Source organism: Anas acuta, chromosome 1 (genome assembly GCF_963932015.1).
Source record: "Anas acuta chromosome 1, bAnaAcu1.1, whole genome shotgun sequence".
Taxonomy (NCBI): Eukaryota; Metazoa; Chordata; class Aves; order Anseriformes; family Anatidae; genus Anas; species Anas acuta.
In genome coordinates this window covers 81,698,471-81,711,033 of record NC_088979.1, presented here as the reverse complement: position 1 = coordinate 81,711,033, position 12,563 = coordinate 81,698,471, and the positions used below count along the sequence as shown (strand labels likewise).

Below are 12,563 nucleotides of genomic sequence, written 5' to 3'. Positions count from 1 at the left end.
GCGTCATCGCGCTGCTGCTGCTTCCTCCAGCCAACCTTCCCCCCCCTTCCTTCCTTCCCCCTCCCTCTTCCCGCGCCCTGCCCAAATAAGGTTTTATTCCTCCCCGGTGACGTCACGGGGACCTGGGCGTGACGTCACGCGCCCTGCCATGCGGCGCCGCGCGGGCCTCGAGGGGGACGCGCAGGTAGCGCGGAGGGCGGCGGGGGAAGGGGGGAGCCGCCGCCATTTTGTGCTGGTCGCTGGGTGCTGTGGGGGGCTGTGCTGCCTATATTGGAAATAAAAACTGTCTGAATGCTATGAGCGAGACACCTGGAGTTTAGGAGTTTTTATACAGAAATTTCTGTATCGTCTTAAAATTAATGCATGTTCTCTTGGATTTCAAAATTGAAGTTATTTCAGAGGAGTAGCTTGGCACAAGGGGAAATTAGTAAACGTTTTTCTTGTATTTACTTGGGATTGAGTCACTCCTATATGGGGTTAGATTGCAAATTGTTTTTGCTCCTTGCAAAAGGTGAATTATTTTGAAAAACATAATTTCTTCTGAAAGAGCTGTGGTAATTTAGCAAAGGTGACTGAAGATCTTGCAAATACTTGAGTTAATTAAAAACAGTTATAGCGTATGCTTTACAACAAAAACAATTGTCTCAAAACAATAGCTCAGCATATGTACATCTGTTAACAGTTTCAAACATGTGAATGTTAATTTTTGCAACGTTCTGAGGGACCTTGCACACATTTTAGGTGAAGAAACATGAAGAGAAGTAATATGGTTTCCTTCAGGCCAGAGTGGCAAAAATTAGATTACAGTCGTAGAGTTTCTATTCCAGAGTCTTGTTTTAAATTATTACTGGCTAGTTCCTTTTTAAAATCAGGTTACGAATTTCTGAAATGCTGTGATACAGAACAATCTTTTTGTCTGAGAGAGAAGGAGTACTGCAGAGCAGTAGTGGTGTCTTTGTTGTTGGTTGGAGGGTTTTTGTGGTGTTCTGTGGGTATGGTTTTTGTGTGTGTGTTGTCTTTGTTGTTTGTTTGTTTGTTTTTTTCCCAATTTCAGAAGGCTGAGACCAAAGAGGACTTCGTTAAGGTTAGAAGGAGTGATTTGGAAAGGCTGACAACTGAGGTTATGCAATTGCGGGATTTCTTGCCCAAAATATTAAATGGGGATATCTTGTGGACATTCCAGAAACTGGATGCTGTTGAGTCAAGTGAGTGGTACCATGTTGCAGTTTCTGTCAAAACTACTTAGAATAAACTGGTTTTTGAATGGTTACAGAGTTTGTTGAGGTAATCCAGATTAAACTATAATGTTCAATGACTGCCTCATTAAATTGATGTGATTGTAATGAGGAAAATTAGAAACTACGTTAGAAATAATTAGACTTATGTCAAATTAATCTTTAAAAATATTTTGCTGTGGACAAAAACATACTTAATTCAGCAGTAAAGGAAGCTGTATCCAAAAAAAAAAAAAAAAAAAGAAAGTAATTCTTCTTTGAGAGAAGAGGTAAGTACTCTGTTTTTCAAAACGTCTTCTGAGATGAAAAACAAAAACCAAAATAATAAAAATGATGAATTGCAGCAGATAAGAAGTTAAATCTGACTGAAGAGGTAATATTTTTATATCTAGTTTGTCTTGGGTTTTGCTTGTATATTTTTTATGGCCGTAAGTATAATAATAATAAAAACATTGGAGACACTATTGCAAAAGTCTTTTTACTGCTGTCCCCAGAGTCCGTTTGTTCTGTGTTAATTCTCTTTGCATTATTTTTCCAACAACTAAATCACTTCCAACATGACATCAGGACCAAATCTGAGCCAGATCCGTGCCTAGCATGTAGCTTACGTGCAGCAATACAATTCACTCGTTCTCCTAGGAATCGCTTTTGTCTGAAAAGACATGGGACAAGTATTCAAACAGATTAGAAAGGGTGTATCTTCTGGAATATTAAGTGATTAATCGAAGGTTAATTTGCAAAGTCTGACTAAGAAGTCTGTCTTGGTGCTGAGTCTGTTCTTGACTCCTGCTGTGTGGGACTCCCTCAAACACCCAAGCAGCCAGGCCAAGGAGGATCTGTCTAGCACGTCCCTACCTCCTGGTGTGGGTGTCCACATTCAGAAGGCCTTCTGAAATGACGTCTTGGTGTCAGACAAATGTGGAACCACTTTTCTTAGGATCCTTTGGCTTCGGGTTGCTTTTCTACAATTAACTAATTCTTTACCGAGCTTTCTTAGAGAGAACTACAGTGGAATACCTAGAAAACATTGTGGCTCAAATGCTCGTGTTCTCCAGCGGTTCCTCCTCTTCAGAACTGTATGCTAAGCATTATGACTTGCTGCAGTCACTGGCAGAACCTTAGTGCCAATACTTTTCATCCTTTTCTCCTCCAAAGAATGAGATACAGCCTGAAGGCCCATCTGATACCAAGTAGTATATTGAGGCCGAGTTTCCAGCTGTCTCCATGATCCACTCTTTGGAAGGATTTTTCCATGCCATCAAATACCAATAGAGATGAGGAGACTGTGCCACCTGTCCCTCTTGCTGCCACTCAGGACATCATCCATGTCATAAGAAGTGATGTAGGTTCTGGAAATGGTCTGTGTTGTTGTACAACATCAAGGACTGTTTCCAGTTGGGTTAAGGATTCAAGATCCTCATCTAGTCAGACCCTTGATTTACCCATTTTTTTCAGTGCTCAGTGTGGAGATTTCTCACTGATTGTTACGCTCCTTGTGCCACAGATCAGGGTGACAGTGTCAGGGACTTCTAGCTGTAGGCTTGTGGTGTTGGCACAGGGATTTTAAAGCTTTTTTCCAAATGTTTTGCTGGCTAGCCAGTACTCTGTAGGCTCTTCGGCCTTGTAGGCCCGAAGCTGAGTCAGCTTCAGATTATCTCACGTATATCCCCACAACAGAGACTTCCCTTCCAATTAATGATGTGGTTTGAATATTTATTCAGTCTTTTGCCACTCTTTTGCACTACAGTTGGACAAGTCAAGTGATTTTTGCTACTCCACTCTGCCTCCCCCTCTGTAGTGGCGGAAGCATGCTGAGGGGAAGATTTGGTTCACGGAAGATGGGACGTCACAGGGACACCAGCACAGCTGCTGGCAGTCTTGGAATTACATCGCTTGTTGGCGTTCATTGTGATTGTACTCAGTTCTCCATTTGCCAGAGCTTTGAGAGCAGATCTCTGTTCTAGAAAACACCCTGGTGTGACCTATAGCATGGATGAGAATGAGCCCACCTGGGCTGAAATGTGCCACTTATTTTGTCCTGCCCAAAGCCTGCTTGTGAGTCTGCTGTTACTCATAGAGAAAAACGTCACTTCTTCCCAAAATGAGGTTTACTACTGCAGTTGTAATATATATTTCCTGCGTGTATAAAGATGTCATTCATATATTCATATTTTTTGCTCATCCAAGTTGCTAGTGAAAGCTTCCTCTTCACTTGCATGAAGTAGACAGTGTCAGCTTCAAGATTTTAGTCTCCAGAGGGAAGGAACTTTTTTACTAGAGGGCTGGGACTTGCAAGCAGTGGGAGAACTGGTGAGACTTCCCTGTTGTGCTGGCATGACCATGGTGTGCTGGCGGTGAGCAGCACAGCTGTGGTGGTGTTTGGTGCCAGCAAAATGCCTGGTGTTTATTCTGGCATTCATTAAACTGCTGTGTGGTAAGGGGCTGTCAAATGTTGGGACTGGTGCATTCAACCTTGAATTCACTCCAGAGCAGAGGAGTACACAGCTGGGAGAGTTGATTGGACATAACAGAGGGAATTTCCAGGAACAAGACATAGCTAGAAGTAGGTTTCTTTTTATCAACTTAAAACACTACCTTTTTTTTTTTTTTTTTTCATATAGGGTGGACCTAAGCCTCATTTCCCTTGACGTAAAACATCACGATACTCTATAGAGTATAATACTTCCCCTTTTATCTGGAGGACGTTAAAAGATAAGGTGTAGTGCTGTATTGACACACAGTAGTTAATGGCATTCCCTTTCTCCTGGCTCAGTTTTGGTTCCAGGTCCTTTGAAGTCCAGCAGTGAAGGATGCAGTGTCTGTGTGCCTGCTGGCTGTGCTGTTGCTGAATTCAGGGTGGATCCATCCTCCCATAGGCAGGAGTTGATTCTTTTCATTCTGGAGAGCCCCTTTCCTTCTAGAGCCAGAGGGTTTCCCTGGGGGTTGGTTCCACTGCATGTACTTGGCAAGGATGAAGAGGTTCTTGCATTGATGAGCAGAGCCCTGCTCTGACTCAAGATGCCTTTCCCTCAAGCACTTAAGACCCACATTCACATGGTAATAGGTGTGTGGGACTGGACTTTCTTCACTTCAGGGAAGAGAAGGTTTCCTACCATTAACTTGAGTAGTTCCTCAAAAATTCAATCAATTCCTTTCATTTTAATGATTTTCCCTTGAGTTGCAGGTTGAAAAGAATTGAATGCTTGGAGAACGTGCCCTGGCACATATCTATTTCTTAGGAGTGGACCCTTTCCTTGCCTCTGTGGTTTCTGTTAAAAAATCTTAGTGAGGTGGCTTAGAGTCACACAAGAGCTGAGGGAAATATGTTCCACCTTTTTAGAAAAGCTGTATGTAGCTAAATTATCTTCGTTTATAGCTGCTACTCAAAGCAATGTGTGTGTATTTGAGATTATAATATTTTGTCCCTTAGGACAAAAATAAAGGAATTTATTTCCAAAAAATGTAGAATTAGTAAACAAAATGCCAGAATCCAACCTCTTTGGATAGTAAGGGCTGTATTTTTCACGTTATCTTTTTATGGTTTAATATGATATGCTGATTGGTAAACACATTCAAAAATATTGACCACGTATAAGGCGAAGTACATAAAGTGTGCTAAGCTATAAACTGAACATTCATACTCAAGGGTGTGGTGCTTGAAGTGGCGTGTAACTTGTTTTTAAGCTAATAAAAAAATACAGTAGATACAGTTACTGCCTGGAATTACTTAAATGTGTTTCCCGTTTTTTGTTTTTTTTTTCAGTATAAATACCAACCCCTCAGAACCATGGTTTTTAAAATAAAATACTATATCTCTATATAAACCTCAGTAATTGTTAAAAATAACCTTCAGGGTGATTTTTTTAAAGATATTGGTATTTCAAAATATAGTGCTTTGAACTTGATTTCCATTCACTAAAATAAAGCACCTAAATTGTAATGTGAAATGCATGTGTCTTACGTGACGTGATGACATCAGAGACTCATTTTTTAAAGGGAGTCAGTGATAAAATTTGTCACTGACAATGTTAAAATGGTTTACCATTTTTTTAAATGCTTTATAACTATTATTTTTTAAATACTTGAAATAGCTGCACAACATTCTTACTATTCACATAATTTGTACGTTGCATATTGAACCAATCACTTTTGAATGACCTTGGTACTCTTTTTTTTTTAGATTTTCTCTGTATTCACTGAATTCATTGAAGATACCAGACAGATTGTGAGACCAAAAAAGTAGAAAATTGACTACATTTTAAAAAATCCCTGGGGGTCTGGAGCTCGGTTCCAGAATGGTGTTTTATCAGCACACAGTATTTAGTAGATAGATGTGTTTCTTTCAGTCTTTCCCTGTTTTGAATCAGAAACATCTTGTCCATTTAGATTTTGTAGGAGCTATGTGGCAGATTGCTGTATGTCACTTTAGCCACTAGGAGGTGGTCTAACACAAGCAAATATTTAACGCATCTGCATTTAGTGGATTCGGGTTTTTTTTAATGCAAGCCAGTTGGTCGTAACTTATTATTTCCTTTATTTAATTTATTCTATCACAGGCATGGAGAAAAAGGAGGAGGAACTAGAGCAGTTAAAAATGGATTGTGAACACTTCAGAGCCCGCCTGGAAGCAGCCCAGGCAGATTGCATGAGAGAGAAGAAGGTATATTTGTTGGTGGTATATTGATACCTGTGTTCTTGAGCTTTGAGAACAAGAGCAGTAGCGATCAATTTTCCATTTTCATGTCACATCATCAGCCTGGAAAACAGTCTGGGATTTCTATTCATGTAGTTAGATGATGAGTCAGCTACTTACCTAGAAGTTCATTACCATTTGATGCATTTTTCCCCAGTCGAAAGGGAAAAAGGTCAATATTATAACAAGATAAGATATGACAAGATACCAAAACAGTATTCAACATGTACGGATACAAGTACAGTGAGCAGGCAGTCTGTCACTTACATACGTAACTCTTCCATAACTGCATAGATCTCTCGAGCTTGCTTATCCTGCGAGGTGCAGCTGTGTGGGGTTGTGTTCTGGGCTTCTTGGTAGGGTTCTTCCTGGTGTTAGGAGTGTTAAAAATCAATCATTATCATTTTGCCTCTATTAACATGCTGAAGTAAAACAATGGGTATTTGGGAAGATTGTGGTGCGGTTGGCATTGAAACGGTACTTTACAAAATCATTTTTTTTTTCAATTCAGTGTAACTATGACATATTTTCAAAGAGAAAAATAGAAGATAATGTAAGCCACGCAATATAGAAAATGAAACTAGTTTCTTGTTTGGCTTGCTTGAAGCTGTGTACCTTTGTTTAGTTTTAATAGCCTTTCTCAGTGCACTTATTGATCCAACTGCCATGTACAGCTGCGAGTCAAAACAGAATTACAGTGCTCCTTTTGCTATGTCAATATTGTGCTTAGTGATTATAAGAGGAAAGTTGTTCACAGTGAAGGAATAACCCAGACCATGACCTCTCAGACTGCAGATCTTCCGTGAAGCCTTTTGGATTCAAACAGGATCACACAGACCAGTGGCTTAATCTTTGAGAGGGATGTGTGAATCAGTGCTGATTATTTGCCTGTGCAAGTTCACTTCCTCGGAACTGTGAGCTGTCTCCTGTAGTCAGCAGAATCTCATCTTGCTGGGCTTCTAGAGATAGCATCTGCCAGGTAGGGGGTTGCACAAAGGCAGATGAGTCTACAGAAATGACTTCATTTTTGAAAAATAAATAAGTGAAAAGATAAGACTTGCCGTTTTAGGGCATATCTGTATGGAGAAGTCATCCTGGAATGAAGTTTGGTAGCCAGTGTGATGGAATAGCTGTCTATTTGTGTACTCCTTACTTCAAAAGAAGTATCTTTGGGAACAGCTATTTTGAAATAGCTACTTAGTTTTGCTGTGGTTAGTTGTATAAGCATCCAGGATGAAATCTCTCTAGTATTTCATGCTGCTTAGATATTAATGTTTAATGCTGTTGTAGCTACTCAATAAGTGGGCCCCAACTTTTATGCATGCTAATCTTACAGAACGAATGGGAGGTGGTGTAGGTCTGTGATTTCTTTTGGATGAAACTCCTAGTTCAAGCACAGATAGTTTACTTAGAGTAGTTGTTCTTGTGTTCCAGATCAAAGCTCTTCTCGTCTTTGCTGTAGAGCACTATACATCAGTTGTCTAAATAGCTCCTGTCGTATCCCACAAATGTCTATTTGAGTGGATTGAGCTTATATACATTATGAAATCCTTTAGCTCTTTGGGATAAATGGTGATGTTGTGTGTGTATATATACGTGTGTGTGTGATTTTTTGTTCCTGTTAATCACTTTGCACGGTGTGTTTCATTTGCTTGCTGTTCTGCTGTAGGCATCCTTGCATATAGTTCCTGAATTATTTTCTACCTATTTATCTCCTGAAGGAAAAGGAAGTGATACACTGAAACGATCATAAAGTAAATGCCTTTTCTGGTTGAGCAGTGCCCTTTTCTTAGGGGATCAGCAATCAACATTCCGTTTTCCAAAATTTCTTTGCAGCGTTGTGTCGCTGATTAGGGAATTGCGCTGCTTTCTGAACCTGAGCAAAACTTGAAGTGCACATGTTATTCTTGGCTAATGCCTTCCTTGCCTTTTTGTAGTTAGGTACTGAAGTGCTGCTGTATTTGTGTGCTTTGACCATTTCCTGAAGATGGTGGTGTTGCACAGCACAGTAATTGCTTCGTGATGTGAACTCTCGGGAGTGCTGCTTCCAGCTAGGAGCTAGGTTATTTGCTTTTGCAGGCTCTATTTGTTTTCTTGGCTCTTGAACAGACTACTTTGTTTTCCTTGCTTCGTACCTTTGTTCTGGTGTTGCTTTCGATGTATTCAAAATTCTGGCATTTCTTGTGGTGGCTTTGCATCATTGCTGGGGGAATCTAACTCTATGGTATGGCAGAGTTTTGTGTCTCAGCATTGTTACAGAGGAATTAAGAGTTAAGAGACTTTTCCTGGCACTTCATGCCTAAGAAATCAACAGCCTTTTGCATGTATTGAATTATAAGGTGAGAGAGAGTCCGGAGAGAAAATACACACAGCAACCTGCTTCATAAATTTAATTTGAATTTTACAAACTACACTCTGTGTGTTCCATTAGCAGCATGATAAAGCAACTCAAATATGTCTGTCAGATGTGGTACAGGAGGTTAAGTGGGTAATTGATGACAAACAGAAGACAAGCAGCTTTGTACTTTGTAAATAACATGCTACTTAGATTTGCAGATGAGCTTACCTTTCTGTTCTTTCCAAACCATTGAGGTGAACCCCTAAAATGACAAGATACTTATTTTAAAATCTCATTGGGAATACATGCCTGAAAGTTTTGTTGTGTTTGCTTACTTTCCAAAATGACGTAGAAAAGATCCCTTCTCATTCCGCAGACTTCATTGTGATAACCAGATGTATGGGGAAGGCTGGGTTGGGGAGGGCGTTTTCTGAGCTGAATCTGAAAATCACATACCCCCAAAATGGACAGAATGAGATGCGGCAGCTTCACTACCCCGTGGCATTTTCTAGCAAGCCAGTGAGACATAGAATCATACCAAATCTCATGATATCTTCTGGCCAGCTTCCCATCTTATTGGAAGCAAGTACTGGCAAAGTGAAACTGTGTCCTGGTTGTATTGAATTGCTCTGTGCTTTCTGCAAGCTCGCTCAGGTGGTGGATGCATGGTAGAGCATGGGCTTTTCTGGTCCTAAGCGGGAAAGGCACTCTAAACTTCAAACCTTAGGCTTGTTTTTGTAGGGACTCTGTCTCATTTTGCCACTGCTGTTCAGGAATGTGCCAGCTGAAAGAAGTTGGAAGAGACAACAGGATTTATCCTAGATAGCCAGCAACCCTGCCACATTGGCTAAGGCGGTCCATTTGGAAAAACAATCCAACTCTCTCTTCCTGTAAGATGTGCCCATTATCTTTCGTAAGGTGGCTGGAAAGGCTGACCTCTGAAATCCTTCCCTTTCTCGGAGACATGCAGCTATTTGCTCAGGAGTCGACTTTCCTATCAGGCTTCTCTAGGTGCCGCTCAGTCTGAGTGGGTCACTTGGGCTGACCTTGTGGACAGGCTTCTGGTTACTGTCAGCCTACATGATAGACACACGACTCAGATAGAGCTCAGGAGAGAAGGTCTGCATCTGCAACTGCTGTGAATTTCCCCCCCCTCTTTCATATATGGCCTTGATGATGTTTCTTGTTCTGTCCTGTAGCCTAAACACCTGGGCTGACAGAAAACGCAACCAAAATTTCCTTGTCCTGTTTCAGGAGAAACTAGACCTCCGGCAGCACCTGCATGAGGCTAAGCAGCAGCTCCTGCAGCAAGCAGAGTATTGCACAGAGATGGGTGCAGCGGTGTGCACCTTGCTGTGGGGTGTCTCCAGCAACGAGGAAGCTGTTAAAACCATCCTAGGAGGAGTAAGTATGGCAGGGGAACGCTTAGCAGTGGCAATGCTGTTGGGTATTTACAAGACGTACCTTGCTCTGTAACACACTTTAATGTAGGGATATATCTCAGAAACTAATTGGACAGTAAAAATGTTTTCTGATTTGTATGTTTTGGGGGGAAAATCCATTTTTATTTAAGAAGCGCTGGAGCTATTTAGCAATATGTAGCAGTCTGGGAATAAGTGCAGTAATTAAATTGCATGTTATCAAAGGATTAACTGTTTTCCACCACACACAGTTAAATTGGAAGCAAGGCTACAGCTAGCACAACGTAAATATCTTAGCAAGCTAACACTACTTGCACAAAAGACTTGCACTGTGCACAAGCAGCGATTCCCATGCCAGCAGAAAGCTTGGAGGAGCCAGTTCCATGGAAGAGAAGATACATCCATCAATTCTCAACTCCTTTAAATCTTCATCCTAATACAGTCTTTGTGCTAACTTAATTTCCAAGACTCATGTAAATATTTAGAATGCCTAGCTGTTTCAAGTCTACTGAATCTCATTAAATGATGAACATGGACAGGTATGTTATTAAATGCAAATAAACACAAAGCAACCCAACAGTTAAAGACAATGGTAATATTACAGCCAACACAAGTTCACTGCCACGTGCAGCTGATGGAATTAGGAGGGATCAGAAGAACAAGGCTGACAAAAATACAATTTTCAGTCTTGTCATAGCCAACATGAGAGGAACTTCTACTGAAGCTGAGTGAACTGATGCCACAGTTTCTTCTGTCTTGATTTTTCAGCAGCATGGTGAATATCTGAGTGAATAGTGTTAGTTCATTACAATTAGTGGTGAACCAGTGTGCTTGTAAAAGCTTTTTCAGATCAGGCGCACCAAAATGCAAGTATAACTTTGTATTGGGTATTAAAAAGCTGTACAGTGATACCTTTCATTGATAGCTTTTGGTAATTCAAGATACAAAATACAAAAAAACTGACAGGCAAGCAGGTGCTACAAAGCCTCCACATAGCAACAAAAACAGTATAAAACCACATCGCGTATTTCGGGACAGTTTATAGCTGTAAGAGCAGACAATTGTCTGGTGACTCGCCATCATTACTTGACTTGAGAAACGGTACTGAAAGGGCACGCTCCCTTCAAACAAAACACTAGTGCTGTAAATTACCAGTTTTAGTGGAAGCCTTTTTGGAAGCAGTCTTAAATATCAAAATTAAATGGAATTGAGTAAAACCAAAATCGATACAGAGATGATTTGTGCAAGGCCTTACTATGAAGATGCCATACTTTTGTTTATAAGCTTATTTGAAAGGCAGAATGCTTCTGCTGTAGTCATTCCTAGCAATCATTAGAGCCCGCTGAACTTCTGCTCTTCCAGTGAAGGTCATAGCAAAATTCGTGGACATCATTTTCTTGTGTTGGTGCGCATAACATGATAAGAAAAGTGGCTGGGTTTGCACCAAGACTACTAGGAAAAACATAAAAGGATTGCATGGCATTGCATCGACGACAGATTACAGCTGACAGTGAGTCAGGTTATTAAGAGACGATGGAGATTTGTCATAAAAAGTTTTTGGTTTGTGTTATTTTTGGACAAGCTGTGATGCCTGTAGCATCTTCCCCCTTCCCCTGAGAAGGTGCTATGAACTACACAAATGTATAAGAACATCAGGAGTGCTTTCAAGCTATTGCTCATATTTAACTGTGTGGGGAAGGGTGGCATCAATTCAAGATAATTTCATGCCTTAGGGACCAATGTTCAGCTTTTTCAGTCATTGCACAGATACAGAAGTAGGTCTTTTGTACAGTTCTGTAATGCAGATTGACTGAAATGGTGTTTGTGACTAATAGAGCGTTCGTGTCCATATGGGTTAGGCAAGCCAAAACTTGAGCAGCAAATTTGAACTGTAGCACAAGTAGTTTGCAAGGCATTGGGTGAGAAATGCCAGGTGTTCCTACCCATGCTCAACATTTCTAGAGCTTGGAGAAGCATCCAGAGAAGCAGCATGAGAGTTTTCAAGTATGCCTACCTGCATGTGCCAAAGATGAATTAATTCCCATGAGATTGTTCTAGATGTCTTTCAAAAAAAAAACCTGCAGCTGAATATTCACTTCTCAGGGCTCTAATTTTGAAACAGAAACTGAAGGTTTGATTTCAGAATGGCAGCAGGGTTTACTTCAGCATGAGAAATTTTAGATCCTACAGAGTGGTCGGCTATTTCAGTTACCTGCTATGGTGAAAAATGGCTTTGTGTTTTATGGCATGGTACCTGATGTTTTCATTCAGGGTTTCCTTGGCATGCCAAGGGTTCCTTACACCATCTGAGCTCAAGCACGTCAATGGCTGCTCTCAGAGCTGCCCTTATCTCCATGCCTGTGAGTGAGAGATTCTTCAGCTCCATGAAAGCACTGTCAAGCTGATTAGGCTGTGCAAAGTATGTAACATGCTGTTTATAAACCTGACTGGTTTCTGCCTCAGCTTCTCAGACCTCCCCGCTAGTTAAGGAATGGTTGTTTGGAAAGAAGAAGGCTCAGCAGAGAGGACACCAGTGGCACCTCAAGAGACTGACAAAAAATTTTGTTTGGGGTCTGTGCAACATACCAGTTACTTGGTTTGCTTAGTACTCTTTTGTGTTTTCATGTGAATTCACTTTTTTATAATAGCTTATTCTAGTCTGCAGTAGTAGTCTCTCTTCCTTCACTTTATTTCATGTGCTTTGCTGCTTGAACTGTCATCACTGCTTATGTTAAAATGACCTTTTTTGAGGGACATTGCCCATATAAGTAGTTAAAGTACATCCGGACAAAGCAGAAGTGCATTCTTATGTTCTCTTCCCCATGATCCCTTTATTCCTGTTCTTCGGGGACCACAATTTAATTTGTGAAGAAATG

General features: G+C 40.7%; 1 protein-coding gene across 11 annotated transcripts in view; it reads left to right on the top strand.

Annotated features, from left to right (window-relative positions):
- The first annotated feature begins 30 nt into the window (after positions 1-30).
- HSF2BP (heat shock transcription factor 2 binding protein) overlaps positions 31-12,563 on the top strand; it is a 47,419-nt gene continuing 34,886 nt past the window's right edge. For 4 of the 11 annotated variants that reach the window (XR_011097460.1, XR_011097458.1, XM_068685306.1 and 1 more), the window contains exons 1-3: positions 296-1,205; positions 5,792-5,895; positions 9,521-9,670. Coding sequence is in view for 9 of the 11 variants with exons in the window: in XM_068685306.1 (XP_068541407.1) it covers positions 752-1,205; positions 5,792-5,895; positions 9,521-9,670 (708 nt within the window). In the remaining 2 variants the exon portion in view is untranslated. Of the gene's footprint in view, positions 185-294; positions 1,206-5,791; positions 5,896-9,520; positions 9,671-12,563 lie in introns of those variants that run through there. The other 7 variants (XM_068685287.1, XM_068685317.1, XM_068685339.1 and 4 more) reach the window with 6 other exon arrangements.